We start from the raw sequence: 12,081 nt of genomic DNA on the forward strand, positions 1-12,081 counted from the left end.
GTGGACGGCTGCTCCGTCTTTGATCCTGACAGGCCACCAGGTGATTATGGGATATCTCGAGTATCTTCCTTCATGTTTCTCATTTCACTGCTTTGAGGTAGAAGGTGACTTTCCCCTCGTACGGGTCGTAGTAGTTCTGGTAGCTGATCTTGTCGGAGACGACTCTGCACTGGATCGTTGCGTTTCTCTCTCCGACCAGACTGAACCGAACTCCGACCAGCGGGTTGACATAAGTCGGCTGAGGAGCAGAGGATAGATAGATAGATAGATAGATAGATAGATAGATAGATAGATAGATAGATAGATAGATAGATAGATAGATAGATAGATTTTTGTTAGAGGTAATAGAAACACAGATTCGATTTAAAAGAAAAAGAAAGGGAGTTTAGATAAATTAAACATAAGATAAAAAATAATTAAATATTTTTTTAAATGGACTGGTCCTGCAGCATTTTGTCACTCTGCTCAGTTTGTGATCTGAATTTGGAGTTAGTCAGAAGTGAAACATATGCAGTGTGGTCTCCAGCCTCACTTTATATTTCATGCATGTGCACACACTCACTGTATCTTGATGCATGCACCTGGTTTCTTGTTTTTACCTGAGCCAAGTTTCCATAGTAAGGGAAATAAGAGAGATCAATTTTTCCTCCCTCAGGGAAATACTCGATTTTGGCCACATTGTTCTGTCCTTTCTGTTAATGAAAAAACACAAACATACATATCAAAGTGCCCTTTTATATAATATTAAAAAAAAAACTTCATTTTCTTTATTGCATGTTGTTGGAAGTCAGTCAATGCAGTAGTTGCTCACCAGTACGGTGCAGTTGACATACGGGGCCACACCAGTGTGATTAGAAGGCAAGAAGTCAATAATCTGCAGAGACAAAAACACTGAGACATTTATCATTTGTCTTGGTTATTGAATGAGATTTAATTGTTTTATTAGTGAATTGATAAAAAAAACAAACCCGGTTCATCTTAATGACGACACAAGGCATGGTGCAGTTGTAGCCGAAGGTCGGGTCTTCGAGTCCCGAGCAGGCTCCCAGCATGCTCTGCGTGAAGGGACAGGCCCACTTCGTGTGTTGGGGGCCGGAGAAGGATTTCTGGATGAAGTATTTTCCCGTAGTGCAGTTGTGCGGGTTACATTCATGCTGCATGCTGTCGTTGTAGGCTGAGGGAGAGATGCAGAAACACCCTTATATCTTTAATTTCTTTAAATGTTACCATGTTAAATGATAGAAATAAATACTAACGCTTCAGGAACTCGTTAAGGATGGTGGACATCTTCATCCAGCTCTTCTTGTCTGACGTGTTGTAGCATATTTCAACGGCCTCCTCTCCATAAGTGTCGGGCCACACCATCACCCCTGAACCAGCAAACAGAGAGCAGGTTAACAGGCGCGCTGGTTTAGTCTGTTATCGTCTGAACTCTTTGTTGTTGTTTTTACCCGGGGATTTTAGCCGGTCTTGGTAGTCAGGGGCGTACGGACACAGTGTGTACATGAGCACGTAGATGGCCAGAGAGAAGAGGCCGGTCATGATCACGTAGAAGGCCACGTAGTACATACTGATGTAGACTGTTAAGAGACAGATTCATACACATGTGTTTTATTTCTCACATCTTCATGGTTGCACATTGTCTCTCATTAATGATAGCTGTTGTTGCAGAGAGTTTTGAATTGTGGTTACAAAGGTGTGAGTGTGTGTCAGTCTGCAGAGGTCGAGGCGTCCTCTGTCGATATGAGCTGAATTCAATCTGATTGTAAGATCAAACAAAACACAAAACTTATGAAGCTTATCTCACCACAGCAGGCTTATCTGTGCCCGTCCACATGCTGCACACATACACTTTACTGCAGTGATATTAAAAGGACACAAAAAGTCACACACAGTGGTGCTTCCAAGTGCGTTACATTGTGAGATTATTTTAATATTCCTCTTAATGACCACTTCAGGGCCCGCACAGACAGATGGTAACTCCTAGTCGATGTACACGAGGGCATCTGATTATTACAAACTTGAAACAAGTGCAAATTAATCTATTCTTTTACTTTGATTTGAGGAAATCCTTTCATTTCCACTGTTTAATTGTCGGAGAAACGGTATACGATGTGATGGTAAAACTCAGTTGTGGACAAAAAAGCAAAACAGCAACACATTTTTAATGCAATTTAAAAGTTAGTCAAAATGCTAGATTTGTAGATACCTTGAAGAGACAAAAATCTCCATCACCAAAAGTGAATGAAACTACAAAATCATTTAAATTCACTATATTCAACACAGAATCACTGTTAACCTAAAAATTCAGCACATAAAAGTGGCTCATGAAGACATTTTTTAAAATTATTTTATTCCTACCCCATTTTTCTGGCGTTCTCCCAAAAAACATCCCGGTGTCTGAGTTCCAGATAAAACGGCCAAAGTCTTCACATCGCTGCCCACAGGTCCTCTTCTCCTTCAGCGTCGCCATGATGAAGCTCTGTCCTGACCAGGATCCACAGTTTTACTAAACTTCACCTTTTACTTTTCTCTTCCCTCTTTGTTTTATCCTCCCTCCTGTCGAGGAGATTCGAGGCCCTGTCAGCTGTGAGCTTATATGTCTCGTTGTCTCTTGTCTTGTTCTCTTTCACAGTAAAAGCTAAAACTCAGCTGGATGTTGCTTCACAGTGTGATGTATATGTGTGATGTGTTATCTCTTATTCACTATTTATAAGGCCGTGATAAGGCGGGCGTGCAGGAGCGAGGTAGGTAGGGGAGCTGAGGTGGGCCAGCATCAGAACAGATGAACTTCCTTCTTCTCATTGGACGTCCTTTAAAAGCCTTTAGGATCACCTTGAACAGCCAGAGAGCGTAATGAAGGGTAAAATAAAAACCTAAAGGCCTTTATTCCATTTCTCAGTGTAATAAAGAAGAACTTTTATAGTAAAGGAGTGAAAACCTGTCGTGTATGTTTGATAAATCAATGTTAACCCAAGAAGTTTCAAAGACATTGGCAGTTTTAATCATATCGAAACAGACAAGATATCTGCAAATGTTAGCGTGCTAATGTGCTGCAGATGAACCCAAACCCTTCACAGAGCTGTTTAGCATGACTGACACTGGGAAAACAACAATGTCTCAGAAATATTAAAGATCATTTTCTGTTTTAGTGAAAATATAAGAGCGCCACAAGCATTTTTGTCAAAACTAACAGCTAGCAGCAGCTCTGTAAAATCTGAATACACAGGTTGTTTGAACTGAGATTTGTTGATCATATTCACCACCTTATTTTTTACTTTCATTGATCATTCATACTATGTTTCAATAAGAAGTGAGTGTGACAGTCGTGGACGAACAGGAATCATGCAGCTAGCTACCTGTAGTTTGCTACCATCCTTACCACAGTGTTAAAGGGAATTATGGGAGGAAAAATGTCTTCTGTTTTAAAAAGTAGTGAAGTTGTCCAACACATGGACTCATTGGAGGTTTGTCAAAGAAATGATGAGACCAGAAGAGTCCAGAATCAGAACTGTGCAGGAGGATACTATCTACTGTCAACACTTGTCTTTTTCTCTCATTTCTCTAACAGAGACCATTGTCCAACTCTCTCTCTCGACTTCATCACCAGCCCACTACATGCATACCACATCTATCCCTCCTCTTCCTCTCGCTCTCTCTGTCTCACTTCCTGTCAGTCCTCTCCATCATTGTGTCTTCTCTTTTCCCTCCTCTTCACCTGCTCGTCGCGGGTCACTCAGTGCAGGATAAAGCCCTACAGAGTGACAGCGTGGATAAATCCCCTTGTGATAAGTGGTGATGAGTCAGGTAGATCTGCATGTTTGTCCAAGGAAGAGCAGGGAAACTCTGAGCTCCCTGCGAGGCTCAGATGGTCGTTTGTATGAGATGTTCTGCTGCTCAATCGCTGGACGAGGAAGAAATCCACATCACATCCAGGTCTTATCTGTTTTTTTAGCCTCCTCCTCTTCCTTTGTAAAACTTTTGTCCCGTAGCTTTTGCTGCAGCTCACAGATTCCTCCATCCACCATGGATATCGGTGGCCTGACGACGGTGGTGGCCAACTCTGCCTACATCTCGGCCCGTGGGAGTCTGGATGGCACCGACAACCCTGCGTCCAACCGGGACAAGAAGTACCACGCCCGCCTGAAGCTGCCTCACATCACCGTGTGCGAAGGTCTACGGGAAACCTTGGACCTGGGCTTCCATACGGTCTGTGTGGAGCAGCCCATCGGCAAACGTCTCTTCCAGGAGTTCCTGGACGCCAACAAAGAGTACAAAGGTCCCTGTCGCCTGTGGAAGGACATCGACGAGTACAACATGGCCGAGGACGAGGATCGCGTACAGAAAGCAAACAAGATCTTGTCCCGGTACATGGAGCCGGACGCCAAGTATTTCTGCCCGTTCCTGCCCGAAAACGGCATCACAAAGGTCAAAGAGAAACACCAAGGGGCCGGAGATGACCTCTTCAACGAGATTATGGACTGTGTGATGGACTTTCTGAAGGAGGTGCCCTACACCTTCTTCCTGGAGACTATGTATCTGAAAAGGTTCCTGCAGTGGAAGTGGCTGGAGATGCAGCCCATGGGAGAGGACTGGTTCTTGGATTTCCGTGTGTTGGGTAAAGGGGGCTTTGGGGAAGTGTCGGCGTGTCAGATGAAGGCCACGGGGAAACTGTACGCCTGCAAGAAGCTCAACAAGAAGAGGCTGAAGAAGAGAAAAGGTTACGAGGTCAGTGCACACATCGAAATAATGGAAAATTATTGTCTCATTTGTGTTTTGTGTCTGTATAATCCCGCCTTGTAAACGCAGTCCGTAACTAGATATGAGGCCTTAGAGACGGCGTTACGCACCGTTGGCTTAGATGATTACTGTAGAGCCGTTTTGATCTCCTAATAGAAAATGCCATGTTTATAAATGGAGCAGCTCTTGAGTAGATTTCCTAATTTTCTGTCTCCCCAAAACAAACAGGAGGCCTGTAATTTTACTCAACACCGTCCAATTCAACTGATACAGTAACACCAGGATGATCAGAGTCACTACAGTCTGATATCATCACAGTAAAGCTGGTTAGTTCTGCACAAGACTTTATGCATCCTATGTGAAAATAGAGCTGCAGACACAAAAAACTATGAAGAACAAGGGAGAAATAGTTGGTGCAAATAAATCATAGTATTTTCTAATTGAAATAAATGTGAAGTTTAAGGAGTCACAACATTTTCAGATGTACAATTAAGTAAAGTCTTACTTAATTTTAACCATCATACGACACTTCCTCTGTGCACTACACTTCAAGCCAAAGCCTGGTGATCATAGACATGTCTATGCTGGTGATGCTGTCCAGTGACCTTTGACCTTCAATTATAGGGAAATTAAAGGAGACAGTTAATTAAGAAGAATAAAGCTATGGTATGTAGTTCAGTAGAGTCTGGAGGTTTGTTAGTTGCAGTTTGTAAACAAAACATTCAAACTGGGCCCCTCCTCTCGGGCTCAACTGTGCAGCCTCCTGACTCAGACAGCAGCAGTTGTCAGGACTGCAAAGAAAAGGAAATACAGTCAGAGTGAAGCGCTGGAGTGGCGGTCAGAAATGCAATCCCAATACAAATATCTACTGTCCCTCTCTGGCCTGTAGGGGGCGATGGTGGAGAAAAATATCCTGGCTCGAGTTCACAGCAGGTTCATCGTGTCTTTGGCGTACGCCTTCCAGTCCAGAACAGAGCTGTGTCTGGTCATGACCCTCATGAACGGAGGAGACCTGAGGTCAGAGCTAATTCACTCACTGACATCCTGATCACCAGTGTTCTTTATAAAATGTATTGGTACCACTTTACATTGAAGCTAGCCTTATAGAGGATTTATTAATGGTTTATTATTTATTTACTAAGCTTAAACACTTCATAAATCACTTATAAACTGATAAGCTGACAAAAACAGCAGTGTGGCTTGTTGCTTGTCAAACAGTGATCCCACATTTATCTGAGCTGAGCTGTTAAGCCTCATATCTCATTGTCCTCTCCATCATTGTCATCATGCTTTATCATATAAAGTATTTGTACTATAAAGTACCAGCAGTTAAGCACCATTACAATCTTAATTGTCACAAAGTCATACCCCAGAGATTCCTCTATTGTGAATATTTGTAGTGCTTTTGTGTATTTGCAGGTATTTTCTTACATTGTGCTCAGTGTGCGGAGCTCACAGGGCCACTATAGTATAATATCTACTGATTATTTTATGATATAGATTTATCATTTTGTCTATGTAAAGTCAGAAAATAGTGAAAAATACCTGTTATAATATCTCAAAAGTCAAATAAAGCACCATTTGCTGTATTCAGTCCCACAACTTTTGAGGTTGGAGCCAGTGAATGTTTGGTATTTTTGCTTTAAGTACAACAGAAATGGTAAATTTATAATAAGAATAGCTATATGTCTCTTTGCCAAAAAAAATAATTGACTGATTGATTGTTGCAGATACATTTAAAGATACACAGACATGCTGTGTTTAGAAAGGGAAATCATTTGTGTTTATATATAATAAACCTCTCCATCACATGTTTTTCCTTACACGTACCTCTGATTGATGTGACCAGGTATCACATTTACAACGTGGATGAAAACAACCCCGGGTTTGACGAGCCGCGGTCCTGTTACTACGCTGCTCAGATCATCCAGGGCATGGAGCACCTGCACCAGAAGAGGATCATCTACAGAGACCTGAAGCCAGAGAACGTGCTGCTGGACAACCAAGGTCAGAGACAAGACTGAGACATGCCGTTGTCTTTAATCTGAGGTCCAGGTTCATTGATATTATAAATTATATTATATTTTCTTTTTCAAATTCCTTGAGGGTTAGGTAAGTAGATCTGGTTGAATTAACTTAATATTAGCACAAATACTGGAAATGTGAAGACACAACTGTCGTGGTTCAGTCCAAAGGCGACACAACCTGCTCAGACACACCTGAAATATCTTGTTTATTTCACTGAGACAAGAACATTAGAGTTAAAACAAGAAGTTTTAGTTGTGGATTAATGAACACAGACAGGTTTTCTTTGTACTAAGCTAATAGTGTCCTGACTATAGCTTCATACACAGATGCAACTGAACAAATAAGTTCACACACATTTAAAAATCACAATGTAATGTAGAAACCAAAGACACAAACTTATTTTATTATAATAACGTTATAACCACACCCTTTAACTTTAGAAAAGTTTTAATATCAGGCTATTTAAGTCAAAAGACACATGCACATGCTGTTCTCTATAAACTGCCCCACACTTCACAGTGTTGAACCAAACACAAGGACATCTCAGAGTTATCACACTACGACAGGTGAACGAGTCGTGGAGACGTAGAGAGCAGGTCAACACTCGTATCTGTGACGTCCACAGCTCTTGACTTTGTCCTCGTGTTTGTCCTCAGGAAACGTCCGGATCTCCGACCTTGGTTTGGCCGTGGAGCTCGCGGAGGATCAGCTCAAAACCAAAGGCTACGCTGGGACGCCAGGTACGATCCAGGACAGACAGCAGGATCTGGGATCAGGGTCCACACCCACAAAACCCACAGCTCCACAGTCTGTCTGTGTTATGTTATTTACACTGTAATTAATTATTTAATAGAGCACAATGACTGTAGATTAAATATCCTAATGCTTATATCAGCTTTAACAGATAATGTAAGTATATGAATCTGCCATAGTTGTTTTTATCTGCCATAGTTGTTTTTATTCTCTTTCTATTCTCTTGTTGTTCTTTAAAATAATTATCACATAATAACCTTTATGAATAAGGAATAATAAAGAGCTCTTTTAGTAAATGCTCTTGGTTACTGGCTCTGCTTTAATATCATGTCAAATTGTAACTGAAAAAACAATTATTTTTAGTAATAGTAGAATTAATTACCCGTGTTTAGAGCCATAATTTCATTCAATAACATGTGGGTGGTAGTTTTATTATAATAATGTAGCAGGGCTGCATCTATCAATGAGGTTCGTTTTGTTTTGTACAATAATTTCTGGGAATTTAAAGTCTTTAACTTCATGCATGATATATTTTGAAGAGAGTTGCACACACTCTCCATCACTTGAACTTAATTTGTTTCAGTCCTCAGATTTCTGTCACACAGGCAAAACAAACAAAAAACAAAATAATCGAATGTTTGAACTTAATGAAGAATCTATAGATATATATAATATATTGATGATGACTGATCACCTGCTGTTTTGTCTCGGCTGCAGGTTTCATGGCTCCAGAGCTGCTCAAAGGAGAAGAGTACGACTTCTCTGTGGATTATTTCACTCTGGGCGTCACGCTCTACGAGTTCCTGGCTGCTAAAGGCCCGTTCAGGACCCGAGGAGAGAAGGTGAATATAAATTACCGTACTGTTCACTGTGGTTTCTTTACGTCTTTTAACTCCTTCTGTCATGTGATGTTTATATTAACCCTGTGTGATGATACAGGAACAGCGATGTTATATCTAATAGCTCAACATCACCGACCTGTGGCCTGATGCTGATACTGCTGCAGAATACGAAGCTGTGACCTTCGTTTAACTTTAAACCTTTGAGTTTCATCACAGGTTTGCATGAAGATTGTGCATGAACATTGACATAAAAGGCCTGGATTCACCTGCTGGATTTAACTTTTAATTTTTTCCAGTTAATTAGTGTTTTTCCCATTTAATTTTTTTTTTTATCATTTTCAAGTGTCAAGTGTTGCACATATTCAGAATCAGTCCAACCTCAGCAAAATCTTTATGTCAACCAGTAAAGACTTCTTATTCAGTATAACAGGGGTTTATATTCCATCAGTCCAAAAAACTAAAAACTGACCTTGACTTTTTCCTTATTTTCATAGATAAAAGTTGTAAACCATAATAAAGAAGGAATCTTTCGCCTCAGAAAGTTGTTTTTATCTGTTTGGATTGTTGTAGAAGTGATTTGAAGTTTCTCTTTTTATCTCCGGAGCAGCATTTATGGATGTTTTCTTGTTTTCTCACGGGAAAAAACTAGCTGCTGGGTCAGTTTCAGCTCCTTTATCTCTCTGTTTCTCGTTCACACAGGAAAACACAGCAGGACTCAGCTCAAACTGATCATCTCATCTGTCTGTACAGGCTCGTGTCTGAGAGCGCCTGCGTACGTTCTCCTCTGGACCGCAGCGTGTTTTAATTGGAGCTTCTCTGTTGTGTCTGAAGTTGGAGAACAAGGTGGTGAAGAAGCGGATCCTGAACGACCCCGTGGCGTATCCAGAGAAGTTCAGCGACGAAGCTCGCTCCTTCTGCGAAGGTCTGCTGCACAAAGAGGTCGACAAACGCCTCGGCTTCAGGAACGGGTCGTGTGACGAGCTGCGGGCTCATCCCTTCTTCAGAGACATCAACTGGAGGAAACTGAACGCAGGTCAGTGAGCGACACAAAAACCGGTCACCACACGTCTGTTTCTGCTTTTCTTTATTCTGTCATCCATCAAACCTTTATTTTAGCAGTTTATTCTGACATCGAGGTGGAGACTCATTTACAAAGTAGCTGAGAAAAAGAAAGGTTAAAAGATTCTAGACACAGGAAACAACGATGCTGAGCTTCAAAGTGAAAGTGTCAGGAAACAAAAACATAATCAGGTCAAAAAAGTACCAAGAAATAAAACAATAACAATAGAAGCCAGAAAATATTCAGAAAAAAAAAACATTACATAAATTAAAATATTAAGATAAGTATGTAGGAAGATCTGGAAGTAAAGTGTGATGTAATTAAAGATTTACGGATAAAAGTGAAGAAAGATTCAGTTTATTCTGCTTCAGTTGTTTCATGTTGCAGCTGCACAATAAGAAAAACGAATTCACTAAAAACAGTCGACTTTAAAGGAAAAAAGAGACTAAAACTTTTTATTTTCTACTGCTTCCACACAGACTTATAAAACAAACAAACAAAAAAAAACGTAACAATATCAATATCCAGTCAAACATTTGCTGCTTTTTTCTATAGTTTTCTGATGCTACTGAACTTGATCAATTGATGATTGATTGGCTGCTGTTGGCTCAGAGTGAAAACCTAAATAATTAGATGTAAATGCCTTTATTTGAACTTATGTGAGTCTGCAGCCATGACAGTTTTATTGTTAAACTCTCTAAAGTTGTTTTTCTGAATGTTGTCGTTGCATTTTTATTTGTAATTATTGACATTTTTTTTTATTTTAATCAACACTATTTTGTGGCAGCTTTGACTGTTTATGTTACATCTTGTTTCAGTTTTGAAATAACTAACAAATATTCAGTTCTGTGTGTGTTTTCACCTGTTGAGTAAAATATCCTGTTGAGCAAAGAGCAGGTTGAAGTATTCCACCTCCTTCACAGGTGATTACATTAAGTTTGTTTGTGTTGCACCAATTCAAAGTGCTTCACACGAACCACTAAAGTCATTAGGAAAAAGATTCACAAGACAATAAAAGAAGAAAGATTAATTTAACTGGGAATGAAAAAAGGAAATAAAAACCAGCTAAAACCAAACAACAAAACTGAGAAACCACAGAACCACAAAGTGAAAAATCCTCATTAAACTGCAGCAGGAAACATAAAAGTCTCATAGTGAAACATGCACAGAGGTCGTCGTGAATCTTTTGTTGGGTGAAAGTTAGGGGTGGGAGAAAAAATCGATTCACATAAATATCGCAATATCTTTTTTGACGATTTTTAAATCGATTTTTTTTTTTTTTTTTTTTTTTTTTGAATTTTTTTTAAATATTGTGCAATGTGCATTTGTTAGCCTTTTTTACATACAGAGAGTACAGGTTTTGAAAAGTGTTTAAGTTCACTTTATAATGGAGTATGTTAATTTATAGGCTCCTACAGTATTTGTGTGCAGATAAATGTTAAAAATGCAGACTGAAAATCGAGAGAATCGGCAATATCGTAGAATCGCAATTTAAGTCGAATCGCCATCCAAAAAATCGTAGAAGAATCGAATCGGGAGAAAAGCATATCGTCCCAGCCCTAGAGTCTGACGTGGTCTTCTCCTCCTCAGGGATCCTTCCTCCGCCCTTCGTCCCGGACTCAAAGACGGTCTACGCCAAGGACATCGGCGACGTCGGGGCCTTCTCCACGGTGAAGGGCGTGCAGCTGGAGGACAAGGACGGCGGCTTCTTTCACGAGTTTGCCTCGGGGAACATCTCCATCCCCTGGCAGGAGGAGATGATCGAGACGGGGATCTACGCCGAGCTGACGGTCTGGGGCCCCGGCGGCGCTCTGCCCGACGACCTGCGGCGAGAATCCATCCTGGAGCAGCCGCCTGCCAAGTCGTCCACCTGCAGCGTGTCCTAACGCCGACTCACCGTCAGTGAACATGACTTTACATCCTGACTGAGCACTTTATACAAACACACAGGAGAAGAGGGAGGTGATGATGATGCTGCAGCTCTGATAGATAATAACACTGCACTTTATTTCAGTTGTAGCCAAAATTCATTCATTCTGGTAGCGCCACATTATTTAATAACGCAGCATTTATGTAATGATGTAATCAATGTTCACCTCATGATGTAATCACACCACATTTTGTAAAATAGGCCACATTTTGTGATAAAATTCTTGAAAGCAATAGGTAATAAACTTTTCCGCATTTTGTAATTATAATGTTACATATTGCACCATATTATTACATTTCCTGGTAACACTTTATAATAAGTACACACTATACACTTCACATCTATCTATCTATCTATCTATCTATCTATCTATCTATCTATCTATCTATCTATCTATCTATCTATCTATCTATCTATCTATCTATCTATCTATCTATCTATCTATCTATCTATCTATTAAGCATTAATAGTTAAACATTAAATACTGAATCCATCATTTACAACACATGAATACTCATTAGTATATAAAAAAGTTTATAATGTTTTACTTATTATTGATCAGCGCTAACTGTATTTATAAACTACATACTAATGAGTATTCATGCGTTATATATGAAGAAATCAGTATTTATTACGTAATGCTTAACTAATGCTTAATTGTGTGTAGCTACTTATTTTAAAGTGTTACCGCAATTTGTAATAACTAATCCAACATGTAACAACTTATT

General features: G+C 40.0%; 2 protein-coding genes across 2 annotated transcripts; one reads left to right on the forward strand and one right to left on the reverse strand.

The window, feature by feature from the left end:
• Nucleotides 1–79: 79 nt before the first annotated feature.
• Nucleotides 80–2,473, reverse strand: LOC311004205 (potassium-transporting ATPase subunit beta-like; the record flags this gene model as incomplete). Its single annotated transcript, XM_083996158.1, has 7 exons — nucleotides 80–238; nucleotides 600–692; nucleotides 812–874; nucleotides 969–1,174; nucleotides 1,257–1,370; nucleotides 1,452–1,580; nucleotides 2,362–2,473. 7 exons carry the CDS (start codon nucleotides 2,471–2,473, stop codon nucleotides 80–82), a joined length of 876 nt encoding a protein of 291 aa, XP_083852284.1.
• A 1,553-nt stretch (nucleotides 2,474–4,026) lies between these two features.
• grk1a (G protein-coupled receptor kinase 1 a) lies at nucleotides 4,027–11,309 on the forward strand (the record flags this gene model as incomplete). Its single annotated transcript, XM_083992429.1, has 7 exons — nucleotides 4,027–4,728; nucleotides 5,630–5,757; nucleotides 6,590–6,747; nucleotides 7,425–7,508; nucleotides 8,239–8,363; nucleotides 9,195–9,396; nucleotides 11,014–11,309. 7 exons carry the CDS (start codon nucleotides 4,027–4,029, stop codon nucleotides 11,307–11,309), a joined length of 1,695 nt encoding a protein of 564 aa, XP_083848555.1.
• Nucleotides 11,310–12,081: the final 772 nt, after the last annotated feature.

This window comes from Trachurus trachurus, assembly GCF_905171665.1.
Source record: "Trachurus trachurus genome assembly, chromosome: 3".
Lineage (NCBI taxonomy): Eukaryota > Metazoa > Chordata > Actinopteri > Carangiformes > Carangidae > Trachurus > Trachurus trachurus.